An 18,317-nucleotide genomic window follows, 5' to 3' on the forward strand; every position below is an offset into this window, starting at 1 on the left:
TTTTGGACTTTCATGTTTAATTTTTCATTTTTTCTTGGTTTTTAGCAACACTGAAGAGACATTTATTTTCAAAATGCGCATCTGGTTCAGCAAAATTGCTACCGTTAATGTTTTTATCACCTTCTTTCCTGTAGAACACACTTTGCCGCTTAATGTCCCGATATCGCAAGCCATACCTTATATTGAAATTAAATCAGAAATTATATATTACTCTCACCTCAAATATGGGTCAACGACAGCAGTTTTATCATAAAGAGCTCCCATTCTACAAGTACTAACTTGATGACTAGAATTGCTCGCATAATGGCGAATCATGCATTTCCAATATTCATCTGTGTCAAAAGTAAGTGCTTTGCAAAAAGCGGTACATTCTTCTTGTCTAATAAATGTAGCTCCTATGCTGTTCCATGCTGAGTTGTTTGCAAATTCTTGCATATACCTTATAACTAGAAAAATACATAAAATCATACAAAAAAAAATGTTTTTATTTATTTTTATGGGATCTGGTGGGAGGGGTTGATTTACAGTTAATAACTTTTATCGCCATAGCCTTGTCTTTCTTAATGTTCTGAATGACAACAATAGTTTTGTGTATTAAATGTGAAGGTTTTTTAAACTTGTCAAAAAGCGATACTGATATCAAATACATACCTTTAACGTAAGAATCAACGTCATCTTGATTTGATAAATATTGAGGATCTATAAGAGGCGGTGCCATTGGATTCTTGCTTCTCAGTCGAACTGTTCCTCTGCTTTTGTGGTGAAGTTTACATATATTTACTCCAAATCCAACATCAGCTGATCGAGACTTTTTACCGAAAGTTCCCTGTGAAAAACATATACATTAAAATTCACGCATTACCCAAATAGATTTATGTTTACGTGAAACATTTCCTTGCTTAATAAAAAGTAACACAATAGTACTACGTCAGAAAATTAAGAAATAAAGGAATTTATTTACAAAAAAGTAAATAACACTTCGTAAATTTGTTGCTTCGGAATTATTTAAATTGATTTGCCAACTTAAGGATCACTTACTTGAAAGCCAATTGTGTAAAAATAGTTGTGCTATTTACAAAAAGGGATATTAAAGATTGTGAAAATCTTTATAATGTCAAGTTTGCCTGAGTTAAAATCCTAATTTATTGATTATTTTATTTTTTTCAACGGAAAACTTCATAAATTTATGTTACAAATATTGAAGCTGATGAAACACTTTTGGACAACCAAAACATCAGCAGGGATCAATTCAGTGCTAGATTATATTTCAGTAATACTGATGTTCATTCGTTAAAATCAAATCCGATGTTACATTTGTAACATACGTATCGAGTAAATCCAGATATAAAAACGAAATGCGATGCTGCTAAGGGAACGTTATCTTCTAGAATAAATAATGAACATGATAAATAATAGAAAATACCAAATCATTACTTTTTACAATAAATTCTAGTATTATTCTTCCCGTTAAAGATATGTATATCGTAATCAATAATTTTAAGATAATAATTCTTTTAATTTACATACTTAAGTCGTCATTAATAAAAGCTAAACTATCATCAAAATATCTAAAAGTGTTATACAATCTTTATATCAGATGAGGTTTCGATGAATCTTTGCTGATTTTAGACATACATTGTAATCTGTAACGATACAGAAACAGTTCCGCAGTAAGTGGTGCACAGTTAGTTCTTATTGATTCCAATCACTTTGCGATATACGGACAGATGTTATCTACATAGCGAACAAAATAGTTAGCTAGTAAAAAACCAATAGCAGTTACCATATTAAAATAGGTCAATTTTTATAGTTGTAGTTCCTAACGATGACATTTTGACTACTTAAATGCCCTTAAAAGTACTGCTCATTTGATTCGGTCTGTTAGTTTTATCTTATTGGGATAATGACAAAAAGTGGTATCTATGGTAGAAAAATTAAATCTTTGGAAAAATTCAAAAGCAGCAATACGATCAAGCAATTTATCAAGTACTTCCAACTAATTTTTGACACACCAAAAGTAATTAATTCCACGATTTTTCTAGACCTTATTTAAAAAAAAGGTTACCAGATTTTTTTGTTTTACAAAGACTACTAGGAGGTAGAAAAGACAATTGGCTTGAAGACGAAATAAATCTATTTTTGTAAGGTTTTTTGTGCTGCTTCCGAAGCCAATACATACTTGGAACTTTATTGTTATTCTGTTTTACCTGTAAAGAGGAAGCAACATTGTGTGGTTGTTCATCTCCGAAAAACTTAGTCAGTTCAATTGGTCAGTTTGTGATTTCCTTTTGCAGAACCTAATTATATGATGTACGTTAAACAAGAATAATATTATTTTGAAGCCTTATCATCCGGGACAAGTACGGAGTTCCACTAGATTATGGGGTAAAATTTTCTTTCAAATGTTTGATACGAATATCAACTATTTCCTTACCGAATTGAACATATTTTTTTTTTAGTTTTTCTCATTTAATACAGTAAGTATGGAGTGAGTACAAAATCTACTTTTTTTTTGTCTTATTATTTTTTCTACGTCTACGTGAACGGTTTGTATATAGAGTTTAAGAAACATTATCAAAATATTACCAAATTCGGTTCTAGATATATTACCGATTCCTATGATATCATTATAAAGCCTGAGAGGATAAACTGTCTGTAATCTTTTATTATAATTTTAACCGTTGATTTTCGTGAACATACTACATGTTTTGAATAAAATTCCCCGTATTGCTTATTTACAACATATGAAGGTTGAACCGATAAATATTGAATATAGCGATGGTGCTTCTTATGGTGTTTATGAATGTTTTTTTTTTTATTTCTAGGGTTTTCTAAGTAAAAAATTGTGTTTGGTTGTGCGTTAAGATAAATACCGTCCGGTTTCACCTCCGTACTTAATAAAATACCCCGGTCTGTTTCAGGTAAGGAAGTATATAGTATTGTTAGTTTGTTTTAATTCTTATCAGTTTTCAAATTGAAAGGAAAAATGAACGACCATTAAAAGTCGACCTCACCGTGATACTAGTTGTAAGACGGAGACATGTTTATCATATTTTGGCAAGTCTAGTATCGTTTAAAGGGTAACCACGATTGCATTTATTGAAAATGTAAACAATTGTTTTTTGTTGTTTTTTTTATATGTGATTTTGAAGCTTGACAGGATTAAATGACCATTGGTCAACATTGGCAATACATTTTGTCCGAGTCTGCGCTTCATTTTGTTATTCGTATTCTAGTTCAAAGAAGCTAAGACTGGCGTCAAGAATATAAATCAGCATACAGAAATAGTGTTCATTAATACATGTATACTTTCAATACGTTTATTTGCAAACTTTTATGTGTAAAGAACAAATATTCATACCATATGATTCATCCTTTGAATTGCACATTGAATATTTTCAGCTTCAAATGCTCTTGCTATAAAAGTCAATTGCAGGTCTGGCAAAGAATCAAGACCATGATTTTTTGGTAAACGTGCAAAAATTGTCCCATCAATACCGGATCGTGTCTGAATACCTGTATAATATAACATATTAATGTTTATAACTTGTCCATTGAATCGTAATTAGTTCCAACAAAAACCCAAATTAGTTTCCATGTAATGTTGTTTCGTTACAAAATATTGTGTCTACTAAAGTGTTAACTACTTTGGGTCTTTTAAGTGTCTGTACTTTTTAAAACGATTTTTACGTGTAATTCAAAACAAAACAATTTTTTGGTGGTGTTGTATCTGTTTTTTTGGTTCTTGGGTTGTAGTATAAAGCTTTTCAATAGTAGCGATTGCATAATGACTACATTCTTTATTATTTGACCATTGTACGATGAAGGTCATCAGTTAGTACCTTGAATGTGCAAGGTTTTTAGTGTGTTTTTTTTTTCTTTAAAGAATAAGTGTCTACAAAGGCACATTAAATGATTTGTCCATACAATGAAATTTGATGCAACTGTCATCCAAAGAGGTACATGAGAGGTTTAGCTAGCTATAGAAGCAGAGCTAATCCACAATTTTCAACATAAGAAAATATCTGTACCCAGTCAAAAAAATGACAGTGGTTATCCATTCCATAATGTGTTTAGCTTTATATTTTGCCGTTAGCTCAAGACTTTTCGTTACGTTTATCCTCGGAGATCGTTTTTTTTGTAATTTAATTTTGTCCGCGTAGATAAACATATTTTTTACGCAGCTCATTTTGTCCATATGCCAAATAAAGGCAACAGTAGTATACCGCTGTTCGAAAGTTATAAATCGATTGGGAGAAAACAAATCCGGGTTACGAACTAAAACTGAGATAAACACATCAACCAAATCAGACTATATAAATCATGCGATGTATGTTATTGATTTTCTTTTTTTTTGTATTTCTAATTTCCAAATAAGTCAGGATTTTTTTCATGTGATATGCTATACTATGTAGTTTTTTTTTTTGTGTGCGTTTTTTGTTAGTCATATTATATTTTTTATTTGTATTTCACTCTTGTATACCTTTCTTGTAAAATACATAGTCCATAATGGATTGCTGGTCTATCGCCTTATCTCGGTTCATATTTATAGGTGTAGTAATTGAGTACTGGAAATAATATTGCATGTGATATTGCATTCCTTCACCGACTGGTAGATCAGCTTTCAGTGGTATCTGCCATTACAAAACATCAGATTGAGATTAAAATATAAAGGAACACTACCATAGACACTGCATTTTTGTAATGATAAAGAAGTTTATTATCATAGAAATACTGTACTTCCTATAGCAATGTAGTATATCTTGTGCAAACCAACACTGTGCGGTCCGACTACTGTATCACTAGCACGTCAACACTGAGGTTGTGAGTTCGAACCCAGCAAACCAATCTTAATAGACTAGGGTTGTCATTTTTTTCTAGCAAAGGTCAGTGGTTATCTCCGGACACTCCGGCTTCCTCCCCAGTTAAAAGTGATACCAAACATATTTGAATGAAACACATGGTATGTGGTTACCGAGTAGTTATGAGGGATATAATGTGATACTGCAATCCATATCATTGAGAGCGGTCTTTTTAATGGAATATAATTACAGGTACTTTCATATATATTAATACATTTTGTTTCACAAATGTCCGTTGAATTTCATGAATATATTAAACTTTCCATATGTTTCATTATTCTGACAGCGTTGCAAGAATGTTAATGTCCTACTTTATGAGGACAACTATATCTATATAGACGAAGTTTGTGGGGTTTTTTTTTTTGGCATAGTTTTCAATTACAAGTTCTAAATTAGAGAATGTTCAATTCCTCTTTATATTATCCACTCAAAAGGCTTTGACATCCTGAAACATGACTTTTCAACATAACAATATTGTGTGTTTCGGATGTTGTGATAATTACGTAAAAATTCTCAAAATCTGTAAAATATTTTAAAAAGAGAAGCGGTTTTAAGCTAATGCTATAATTTTCACATATATTATATGTTTTGAGATTCCGTCGTAAATGTATTGATATCTTATACCACGTGCATGTATCCATTGATTGTCATTAGTCTTGTTGAGATACATGTACATATAGAAATACGTTTTAGAGTAATGACCGTGTAGTTAAATGCTTGTATTGGATATTGGTCTGCCTTTTTTTCTCTCGTCTCTTTTTTTTCCACAAACCTGTTTTATATTTAAGAAGTGCTTTGTTTGTATGTTTTGTGACCTTTTTAGTTAAACAATATGCTTTTAAATAATCAATTGAAGGTATACATGATGTATGTTTGTTTTAATTTTAATTGTTAGTGTTTTTTTTATCTTGTTCAACAAATAATTCATTTTAATAAAGTTTACAAGCAAGGCTGACAGTTTGGGAAACCTGTAGCAATCAATCTATGGTTTCTATTTGGATCTGCATAGCTTATATTCCATATAGACAACACAGCTTAACTACTACAACATGTACAATGTCCGATGAAAACAATAAAATATACATAATAATCTGTGCAGATTGTAAATGATAGCTTCAATATTTGCCACGTTTGTAATTGGCTTGGTATCATGTAGAGGAAATGATCGTCTTGTATACTGAATTATATGGCTGTTATCTTTTATTATTGCATACTTGACCATTACAACAGAGATTTATATTTTACCCAAAAAATCGACTTGATAACTATTTTGATCTGAGCGTCACTGATGAGTTTTATATAGACGAAACGCGCGTCTGGCGTATAAAATTATAATCCTGGTACTTTTGATAACTATTTACAGGCTTTATATTTTGTACTAAATTGGATATAGAAATAATACCTGCAGTTTGATAATTACCTTTAATTTTTCCAGATGATGTCTTGGTCCTACGCCAGACAATAACAGGAGTTTTGGTGATCCAAACACTCCTGCAGAAATGATAACTTCTTCCCTGGCATATATTCGTGTCTTCTTTCCATTTCTCATTACAACAACGCCTTTGGCTTCACCATTTCGTATAATAATCTATATGTGAATGACATGTGTTTAATTACTAAACACGTAATTATGTTTGCAAAATAAGAAATAAAAAGTATTCTTTACAAAAAGAGCATCTCTATATTTTTTCCATTAGTCGAATGTTGTTATATAGATATCCTAATCTCAAAGGTACACCATCTACGTGCCCCTATACATCATGTACTGTGCTACGACCCTAATTAAATCCGACGATGAAAAGCACGTTCAAGGTGTGTAGCCACGATGTCACAGAAGCAAGGGTTTGAATCTCGCTGTGGGAAGAACAAACAAGTAATATATCGCAAATTTGAAGATCCAGCATTGTTAGGCTAAATTTACAACGAATTACATGTTATCCCAACGCACTTGAGACAAAGTACTCAACAGTCTGCCTCATATCTTGACTTACATCTAAGAAATTGACAACGAGGGTCGGTTGGAAACAAAACGTTATGATACAATAGATGATTTCAGCTTCAACATTCAATTTCTATTTAGCAACATTTCAACAGAGCCTGCTTACGGAGTGTAAATCCCTTAGTTGATACGATATTCCCGTGCCTATATCAATGAGACAGAAGGAAAAACCCGAACTATTCCGTTGAAATGATAATGACATGGCAAAAAAAAAAAGACAAAATTGGAAAGACAAAAAACACAATTCCAAAAAAAGCTACATAATAAACTTAAGACTAAGCTGCACAACTTAACACCAATGAAGTTCAAGGTGTTCCGGAAGAAACAAAAAGAGTGTGATCTATATTTTGATCTATATTTCATCTTTCAAACTGCTCATGATATTTTAATTAACTTAATATACTTAACGTCGGATATAGTTAAGTCTGAAAGCTTCACGAATTTTTATTTAAAGAGTAATAGACGCAACCATACAGAATATAAAGATGTGACTTTCTGATGTTTTCATATTATTCCTGAAGTAATAAAATGTTCAAGACAAATTAATATAGATCAACTATTAAACTACATTAAACATGAAAACTAGTGATCCAAAAATAGATATACATCAATATTAAAACATACTAGAGAAAACAACACAAGCGACATAAGTATCTACTTTATACATTAAATGTAACTTAACAATGGTATTTGTACGTATACCATGTCAACTTCATGTTATTTATACCTTTCAAGCGTCATTGTAACATACATTGTACGTATGAAAGTGAAAATTAATAATTTGGATTGTCTTTCTTTTCCCAAAATCATTTTTAGACCGTTAAAAAGGTGAAAACTTATGTATTACGAACTTAATCACTGACTGCATACGTAAGATGGCAAGTCGGTGATTGTTTTTACAGATATATATATTTTTTTTTTTACAGTAAGCTAAAAAAAATACGATTTTTATAGATAAAATGAAATTTATCAGTATCTTTTAATTTAAGTTGACATATATGTTATATATACATTTTTTTCCAAATTGATTATTTAAGTTTTCGGTGAAGACGACATTTGTATTTTACAGTTGTTACGTCAATGTGCAATGTTATTTGTCAACTGATGAACATTTATTTAGATTACTAAAGGATCTTTGTAGAGTCCCCTGTCATCAATTCCAATCTTTTTAAATGCGTTGCAGCACATACTACATGAAATTGAACAAGCTTAGAAGTTTTTGCAAGGAAATAAATCAAGATTTTATAATTATAAGGAGTCAAAACAGATAAAAAAAAATGTAGCTGATGGTTGCAAAATTATTATTTTTTTTGGCTTTCTGAAAGTTTATTCTCTTTCATGCAGAAAGAGCAAGAGCCATTACAACATATGCAAAGTAAATTTGCAGAAATTTCAGTCAAACACTGGTACACGATTTCATATTAAATTCATTTTTTTATAGTCTAAGAGTAAAGCCATTTTCAATTAATATTTTATAGTGCGTCTTTTCAATTGTAATGTTATACTGCTGTTTCAGTTTTAGGGTGAAGGTTGGCGCCTGTTAAAACGTTCAAACCCGCAGCATATATTATATGCACCTGTCCTAAGTCAGGAACAGTGCTTGTCGTTTGTTGGTATGTTTGATAAATGTTTCTCGATTAAAATAATAATAAAAAAAAGATGAGGTGTGATTGCCAATGAGACAACTCTTCTCAGGAGACCAAATGACACAGAAATTAATAAAAATGGCCACAGTAAAGCCTTCATCAATGAGCAAAGCCCATGCCATATAGTCAGCTATAGAAGGCCCCGAAATGACAAATGTAAAACGTTTTACAATTCAAACGAAAAAACTAACGTCCTAATTAATGTACACAAAAAAGTGAACGAGAAACAAATATGTAACACGGCACCAAACGACAACCACTGAACTCCCCTAACCTGGAACAGTGATTTTAAAGTACAACAAAAGAACGAACTGTAAAAATCATTTAAAAAAGGCTTATCTGTAGATATTCGGTCTCAACAGTATTTCATGTACATTGTAGAAACCCGCAAATATATTTTCTCTTCTCTTTATTTCATAGCAACGTAATGTTACATATTTATATATGACTTTTAAAGCCATAACGCAAAGATATGCTGATTTAGTTTAAGTTTGGTTAAGTTTAATCGGTAATTAAACTAAATTAATTTGTGTGGGACTTGTGCCTAATTAGCTATAACACATTTTGTTGATTGATATAGATCGTTAATCATCTAGTGTTAACTAGATATATAAGTCCCTGACCTGTGAAGTGGACCTGTAGGAGACTTTATTATATTTGTTTGTCTGTCTGTCTTGTAGTCTTTTTTGTCTGTCTGTCTGGTGGTCTTGTTTGTCTTGTGTGTCTGGTGGTCTTCTCTGTATATCTGTCTGGTGGTCTTGTGTGTCTGTCTGTTTGGTGGTCTAATCTAGTTGTCTTTGTATGTCTGTCTGTCTGTTTATCTGGTGTTCTTGTTTTTCTGTTTATCTGGTGTTCTTGTCTGTCTGTCTGTCTGTCTGTTTATCTGGTATATCTGTCTATCTGGTGGTCTTGTCTGTCTGTCTGTCTGTATGGTGGTCTTTTCTGTCTATCTGGTGGTCTGGTCTGGCTGTCTGTCTGGTTGCCTTGTCTGGCTTGCTGTCTGTCTGATTGCCCTGTCTGTCTGTGCCTGTTTGGTAGTCTTGTTTGTGTGTCTGTCTGGTGGTCTTATTTGCGTGTCTGTCTTGTGGTCTTGTTTGTGTGACTGTCTGGGGGTCATGCCTGTCGGTCCGTCTGTCTGATGGTCTTGTCGGTGTGGTGGTCCTATTTGTCTGTATATCTGTCTTTCTGGTGGTCTGATCTGTCTATTTATCTGTCTTTCTGGTGGTCTATCTGGTGGTATCGTCTGGCTGGCAAATGTCCATGATAAAATCAAGATCAAGTTCGAATTTGTTTGGGTCTTATGAGTTTGACCGAGTAATTCTCTTATATGATGGATACTGTCCACAATAGTCTGTGTCCACACTTGTTTCATTCGATATTTCGTATAAAGAAATTCTTCCCAAGATATATTTTCGTTATTTATATGTTCAACTTTACTGTAGATACTCGTTTAAAGAGATGTTTGGTAGAATATGGCAAGGAGATAGCAACTCAGATGTTCCATTATTTTTCTTTCTAATGTTAACATCATAGAAGGAACGAACCATCTTTTTATGTGTTTAAATATTTGGTGCGGAGGGGCATTTTATTTCGTACAGACAATTTGATGAAGTATATATATGAAGCCAAAAAAAAAAAACTCTAAAAAAAATCCTTTGTACAACCACAAAAGATGAATCGTCGATATCTAACAGTATTAACAATCAGATGGCTAACTATCAGGGGAAATAATGTTGATTTTAAGCAACTATTGGTTACCGTATAGACTTCATTTTTAGCTTTAGTCCAGACCAAGGGCTCAATTTCAGATTGCCTTAATTATGTACTGACGACAATAAACAAACAAGAATTATCTTGATACAAGATATACGACACATTTATATGTTGGCGTGAAGTTTTGTATCTGAACCATAAACATTTATCTTTTGATTTTTTATAATTTCACTCATAGAATGAAATTCAAAACAGTGTAGCTGTGGCCATTGATTGACACATTAAAATCATCCATTGACTGGGACAATTTAGGTGAACGTTTGTATGTAACGACCAATGCTCACTATGTACTTTTTAAAGACACGTAAACTATGGGGTCACCAAAGGTTCTCAAGACCTAAATAAAGTAATTCGAAAAATTAATCAGAAATAACACGATATTTTGATTTATATCAATTATATAAATCAAAACACAAAGGTTATTCCTGATTAATTTTTCGAATTATTTTATAATTAAAGGCGTTAAGAAACCTTTGGTGACCCCACAGTTTAAATGTCTATCGTAGGTACGTCGTGAACAGTGGTCGTTACAGACAAACGTTCACGTAAATTGTCCCAGTCAATGGATGATTTTAATGTGTCAATCAATGGCCACAGCTACACTGTTTTGAATTTCATTCTATGTTGATTCTGACTTGACTATAAGGTATATCTGAAGGTTTTTTCCGGAGAAAAAAAAACCTTCAAAATACTAGTTATGATAACTATACGTCAAACACACCTTTAAATTAGAGATACAACCTATTTTGGTTTGAAAATCGTGAATTGACGGTCAACAAAGTGAGATGATATTTGTATTTTGAGATTTTTTATTTCAATTACAATAGTTTAATGATAATATGCTTTGACTTAATAATTAACCCTTGGCATTTTAAACAAAGTACAACAGATGTATAGCAGTGTCTTCAGTTTTTGAATCCTAAACTGGATATCAGCTCGTTATACATTCCTCTGCTTCCATTAATTACGATTATTTTTCTTAAGATTTAATGGTCAATAATTTTAAGTTACCAGAATCACTATAAATACTAAAAAATCGAAACTGCTTTTTCAAGTTGAAGACGTGCATGTACGCTTAAAGATCGATTAATTATGCACTGACAAAATCGCTATTTTGGAAAGGGAAAGGCAAGGGAATTAAAACGAGAAAGCAAACATGTGCGAACCAAACACAAATATTATAAACAGCAACAAAGTCAAGCACTGAGTAGCATATGACCGAGCATAAATTATGGCGGTGGACAAACATGTTTACCGACTCAAAATGCTCTCCTAAGTTTAGAAAGTGATGCAACAGCAGTCGGTAAAAATCAATTTAAAAAGACAGTTGCAACAATTCACACTAAATAACTCGTAAGAAATAGTCTAAGCTAGGATATAGATTAACGATCTGAGATATTAAAGCCCGGGATGACGAAGTATGAAAAACAAATGAAAGACGAAAACATTCCAAAAAGACCGCACCAGACCATAAAGCATAAAAAAGTCCATTAATGGCATTGGGCTGTATCTGGTTTTTGATCGGTTTGTTTCTTATAAACAAAAAGACTTAATATTGTTTTAATTGTCCAATGTATTCATGATTCCCTAACTGAAATTAAACGTTTTCCCTATGTACAACAATGTTGTCTTAATTCAAATATCCTAATTAGATTAAGAAAAATATGAAGATAATGGCGAAATTATAGCTGAATGCATTTTTTTTTTTTTTTGGAAAAAGGGAGACAATTCAATCTCAAATACAGTCTTAATTGTGATTTCTTACGTATACTTTATGTATGACGTTAGTAAAGTCAGATATCGCGAATTCTCTATTAAAACACTTACCTTCCTTACGTAGCTGTTGGTAGCAACCTGTAAATTTCTTCTGTGCAATTTAGGTCTTAGAAAACAACTTGCTGTAGAACACCGTTCGCCGTTTTTCACGTTTGCCTGAATGGCACAATATCCTAAGAAAAACAGCAAATTCACAACTAGAAGGTAAATATGAAATGTCTCTGTTGAACATGTTGTATGCAAATGTGTTAAATTAACATTACTAAGTAAACCTAATTGAATATGTATCAATTAATTTAGGAGTCATTACCCGATGTTTCGTCATTCGCAGCGTAGTCAAATCTTAATAATTCCAGATCTAGAATGATACAATACTATTAATAAGAGAGCATTGGAATGTTGCCAATGGAATTCAAAAAGAGGAGCGAAAGATACCAGAGGAACAGTCAAACTCCTAAATCTAAAATAAACTGACAACGCCATGGCTTAAAATGAAAAAGGACAGACAAATAATAGTACACAAGAAACAACATAAAAAAAATAAAGACTGCATGTGGTCAGGGTTTAATTTTTATTAATATTTTATTTTGCTATTTTGGGAGAAAATTGAACTTGTCATTTTTGGGGAAATTTACTTGCATAAGTAGAGTGTTTCCAGATAACTTCTCCTAGTTTGAATGCGAGGAATTTATCACTCTGCTGGCTGTTTCTACATGTATTGAAGGTGTGCATGTCGTCAGGGTTTTTACTTTTTATTATCTTTCCTCTTTTGGGAGAAAAATTTAACTTTGTCCTTTTCAGGGTATAAGCAGTTAAATGAGTGCGGGGGCATCACTTTGTCTAGTTTATATTTTTTTTCTCGTGTTGTGCTGTTACACTTCTGTAACAGTCCGATGTTAGGTTAGGATTTATCGCTCACATACATGTTCAACTCCGCCACGTGCACTTTCTTTATGTACCTGCCCCAAGTCAGGAGCACGCAGCTCATTTGTTGTCTTTGTATACATATGTGTCATATTTGTTTGTTTGTAAATTAAACCGTTAGTTTTTTCGTTTGATTTTTTTCACATAGTGCATGGTGGCCTTTTGTAGCTGACTATACGGAGTGTTGAAGGCTATACGATTGCCTATATATGATTTCTTACATACACTGCATTTAAACGATCTGGTGGATAGTTGTCTCATTGACAATCACACCACATCTAACTTTAGTTCAACTCATATGTTGCGGTTTGTATACTGTAACATTGTTTATTTAGTACGCATACCCCGGAGCCCTCTTTTTGGAAGGCCGAACAAAAACCCTTGTTCCGCGACAGAAAATTTAATTACGAACTCAAAAAGACATATAAAATAGCTCGAACTTCAATTCGAAATCTTTATTAATCTATATGAGACTTAAATTCGAATCTTACTAAAACTCCACCTCAAGAAGTGACTCAAATTCAAAGTTGAAACTAGAACTCTGCCTTTAAATGTGACTCAAACTCAAAGTCCAACTCGAAACTCAATGCTAACTAGAACTTTAATTTTAAGCATGACTTGAATTCGAAAACTAACTCAAAGTTTAACTCAAACATTAACCGAACTTTAATTTGAACACTAATTCGATGGATGACCACACTCAAAGAATGACAAAACCACATCAAAGAATGACAAGACCAAATTAAATAATGAAACAAACACATCATGTAGTGTAAAATCGTCAAATTTTGAAACATCATTACGTAATGTTAAAACCGTATAAAGAATAGACAAATCATCATTACGAAATAACAAAACCACATCATGTAATGAAACAACTACATTACGTTAAGTCATATACACATCAAGTAATGTTAAAACCACATTGACTTATGACACAACCATATTAAATAATGGTGAAACCACATCGAGTAATGACAAAACCATATTGAGTAATGGCAAAACTATATCGAGTCAATACGAAACCATATCGTGTAATATCGAAATATCATTAAGTAATGACTATTCCATATTGAGTTATATAGAACATCATTACGCAACGTCAAAACCATATTAAGTAAAGACAAAATATCATTAATTAATAATGAAACAACATAAAGTAATATCAGAGTTCCACATAAGACAGCTTTGGCGTTCCATATAACTTTATCTGTTGTATCCTTTAACCTAGTTCGATGGGATAGATGCGTTCAACATAGTCACCAACATGTCTGTCGGATCATAACATTAACAAACAAAAATAGCGCTATGAAATGAAGTGTTTTGAAAAATTCATTAATTCAAATCAGTTGGTGTTTAAGTTGAAAATGATGATAGAAACCATTACAAATTACCCGAACAACTTACGACGAACTCGCTTGAAGAGATCAACAAAAAAACTAATAAATGTCTGTTCATTTCTAAATTAAATACATCATATCAACATACTTTTGAAATTATTGTAAATGGATAGCTATACTTTGAATGGCAGGGGCCATATACTAACTCTTTTCATATGCAATCGTCATTCCTTAGATATTCAATATACACTTTACTTTCAGAGTTACACTAGACTAGCAATAGTTTTATCTTTTATAGCTTGAAAAACAATTACCAATTTGATTGAAACCATTACAGTCAGTGACTGGCAAACCTTTTTCCTTAGCTGCTAACCTATGAAAGAACTCAAGTGGTGCCGTGTGTCCTTCTGTAATTACCAAGGGACCTCCATGTCCATGATACGCTACAATATAGAAACTCGAAAGATATTTTACTCAAAGAAAGTTTCCGACCATAGATGTACATGTCAAATACACATTGAATGTGCATTAAATTTAAAGCGATTGATTTTTTGTGTAATGTTTAATATCTCATGCATATTTAGGATAACAACCCAATTTCAACAAAACAAGCTTTTCAATAGGCTCAGCACTTTTGATTGACTTTAAATAATGACGGGAAATGTATAGAAAAACGTCATGGATAAGGACGATTATATTGAATAGAAAGGAAGGTTTCTTATGTTCCCGTAATGGTATTTCTTCTTTTTTTCAACTGCATATATTTGACTAAAGGCTCTGAAGAGCCTCTGTCGCTCACCTTGGTCTTTGTGAATATTAAACAAAGGAAGCAGATGGATTCATGACAAAATTGTGTTTTGGTGATGGTGATGTGTTTGTACATCTTACTTTGCTGAACATTCTTGCTGCTTACAATTATCTCTATCTATTATGAACTTGGCCCAGTAGTGTCAGTGGAAAATGTTAGTAAAAATTTACAAATTTTATGAAAATTTTTATGGCAAAACATCGTCATAACCCCATCCAGTACAACCCTCTTTTTGCCACTTGTCATAATCATGACGACTTCCTCTAACGTAGTACATTGCATTGATACTGCTAGTACCTCCCAACACTTTACCATATATTTTGACCTGATCAACAATTTTAATCCTATCAAACTTGCTCTAAATGCTTTGGTTTTTGAGTTATAAGCCAAAAACTGCATTTTATCCCTATGTTCTATTTTTAGCCATGACGGCCGTCTTGGTTGTTTGGCCTAGTCACCGGATACATTTTAAAACTAAATACCCCAATAATGATTTTGGCCAAGTTTGGTTTAATTTGGCCCAGTAGTTTCAGAGGAGAAGATTTTTGTAAAGGTTAACGACGACGGACGACGGATGACGACGCCGGACGCAAAGTGATGGGAAAAACTCACTTGGCCCTTTGGGCCAGGTGAGCTAAAAACATGACTAGAACAAAACCCATAGCTACTACAAGGTTTCAGTGTACATCATTGTACATATTGTGCGTGTATTGCACGCATTAAATATTTGAAGCACTTTCACAGATTGAGTTCATAATTTACAAAATTTGCAACTCTACACTTATAAAAATACATGATTATGGTTTTCATTATTTTCGTTACATCATCCATATATTTCAAATTACTATTTTTACTTACAGGAATTAATAAGCTCTGGAATTTGAATATCTTCTGATTTTTTGAAATATGGCAAAACATCGTCATAACCCCATCCAGTACAACCCTCTTTTTGCCACTTGTCATAATCATGACGACTTCCTCTAACGTAGTACATTGCATTGATACTGCTAGTACCTCCCAACACTTTACCACAATGGCCTTTCGTCTTCTATTGACAAAACAATGTAAATTATTTTTTATATTTATTTGGATTTTTGTTAGGTCGCTGTAGACATAGTATAGTTAACTATTTCGAGAGCGTAAAATAGTTTCTATTTTATTGAACTTGAATTTTGAGAGGTAGCAGACACCAAAGCCACGTTGAAATAAAGTAAGTCGAATATGATTCAGAAAATTCATATAAAAAATGTAATAGGCCTGAAAGGCAAACAGTTTTAGACTGAGCAATACGATATCCACTTAAATCCCAAAAAAGATGCCGGATGTGAATCATGAGAATATAAAAGCAAAGACTTGGTAGATTTTGATAAACACTACATTAATGTTTAAACAATGCAACCACACAAATTCATATGTAATATATATTCGACAGCAGCAGCTTATTCTTAAGTGAAAATCATTTCAAATAACTAGAATTGAACCAAAAGTCAGAGAGTGAGGTCACGCAGAATTAGTTTAAAGGTTTTCAATTTTTTTTATTACTCTTTTGTTTTGTGGGTTGTTCTATTATTTTCTTTCTGAAGAATATACACGTAGTTACATTTGTATATTTCGTAATAAATCATAATGCAAAATTGGCAATGTTGACCCACGAGCCAAAAGCATATTAAGTTGTTTTTTTGCGCCTGTCCCAATTTTAGGAACCTCAGGCCTTTTTAGTAATGTGTTATTTTGAATTTTAGTTCATATTTCGAAATTTAGTAGGAAGTCCATTATCACTGAACTAATACACAGTTTTGTTTGGGGGCAAGCTGAAACATGCCCCGGTTGCGGGATTTTCTCGCTTTGTTAAAGACTCATGTTTTCTACTCTTTAATCGGATTGTTGTCTCTTTGACACATTCCTCTCTTCCATTCTCAATTTATTTGCACCAAGATGACGTGTCGCAAGAATATATTTAAAAGACAAATTAATGTTTTGCAATTGATTAAGTTTAAATCAAAAAGCAAAAACATAAGTGTTACAAAAAGACAGTGACAACCAAAAAACCAGCGAATTCTTATTTGACGAAACTCTTTTTCAACAACTTTCAAGTCATGAAAAAGACTCGGCTGTTTTAAATTAAGGTATTTATAAACCATATGTGTTGCTGATTTTTGCAATTATTGATTGGCGATACATACAATATGTATTGTCCTCCTTTCGGTTTCTTTTTGTTTATGAATCTTTGTTATTCGATTGCCTACTGTATACAGTGTTGCCTGCCTAATCCAACACCTGAACATCAGACACCTTGCTTAATCCGACATTTTTTTCTGGTCTCCCAGTGTGTCGGATAACATAGGTTACACTGTACTTGTTGTCACTTCGATTAGCTATTGAAAGATTGAATCTTTTAATAATATTGAGTCTTTCTGTTAGTTTTCAGGCATACCTACTGCAGTAAATTCAGTAAGACAATTCGCTTGCAGGCAATTCAGATCAGTTGTTGTTAATTACCGTTCCACTCCAAAAGCATACCGATATGATCGAACAGTACAGAATTCAATGCAAGAGAGATGTGTGAATATACAAGGAATGCTGATATCAAAAAGATAAACTATCTAGTGAACGTTTAAAATTTAAGGTAATGAAAATGTATAATCAGACAGTCTATCCAAAACTGAAAGTTAAAAAAAATATCGGAACACCCACCGTGGAAGAAATATGGAATAGTAAATAACATTTCAAACACAACCTTGTAAGATATTCTCACTCACCCGGTTATCCTTTGACATAAAAGAATACTTTTGTGGTACTGTGTCATAACTCCAATTTTCCTTTGCGTTTAATATTCTTAGCCATTGTAATGGTATTCGGGTAAACTCGTTTTCTAGATCCGATCCTCCAGCTTCCAGTAACAATACATTTGTTCGGTCTTCGGACAACCGTGTTGCAATAATACTACCCGCTGATCCAGCACCAACTATAAAACAAATACTGGGGATTCATTATGATTCGTTGGATACCAATTTTCGTGGTTTTCGTGGGTACAGGTGAACCTCGAAATCAAATGTTCAACGAACTACACATTTGCTATAGGATTTGTATGAAGAGATTTGCAAATCACGAAATCAAATATCCACGAAAATGCTGGTTTTTTTTTTAATCCACGAAAATTGATGCCCACGAAATTAAATGAATCCACAA

The 18,317-nt window shown here is 32.6% G+C and overlaps 1 protein-coding gene across 1 annotated transcript in view; it reads right to left on the reverse strand.

The window, feature by feature from the left end:
* Positions 1–18,317, reverse strand: part of LOC143083560 (oxygen-dependent choline dehydrogenase-like) — a 32,866-nt gene that overhangs the window by 932 nt on the left and 13,617 nt on the right. Inside the window, exons 4-12 of the mRNA XM_076259816.1 lie at positions 17,888–18,093; positions 15,987–16,176; positions 14,635–14,763; positions 12,108–12,229; positions 6,283–6,450; positions 4,484–4,634; positions 3,362–3,516; positions 652–826; positions 218–446 (exon numbers count right to left, since the gene is read on the reverse strand). Coding sequence (XP_076115931.1) covers positions 218–446; positions 652–826; positions 3,362–3,516; positions 4,484–4,634; positions 6,283–6,450; positions 12,108–12,229; positions 14,635–14,763; positions 15,987–16,176; positions 17,888–18,093 — 1,525 coding nt within the window. The remainder of the gene's footprint in view (positions 1–217; positions 447–651; positions 827–3,361; positions 3,517–4,483; positions 4,635–6,282; positions 6,451–12,107; positions 12,230–14,634; positions 14,764–15,986; positions 16,177–17,887; positions 18,094–18,317) is intronic.

This window comes from Mytilus galloprovincialis, chromosome 7 (genome assembly GCF_965363235.1).
Source record: "Mytilus galloprovincialis chromosome 7, xbMytGall1.hap1.1, whole genome shotgun sequence".
Taxonomy (NCBI): Eukaryota; Metazoa; Mollusca; class Bivalvia; order Mytilida; family Mytilidae; genus Mytilus; species Mytilus galloprovincialis.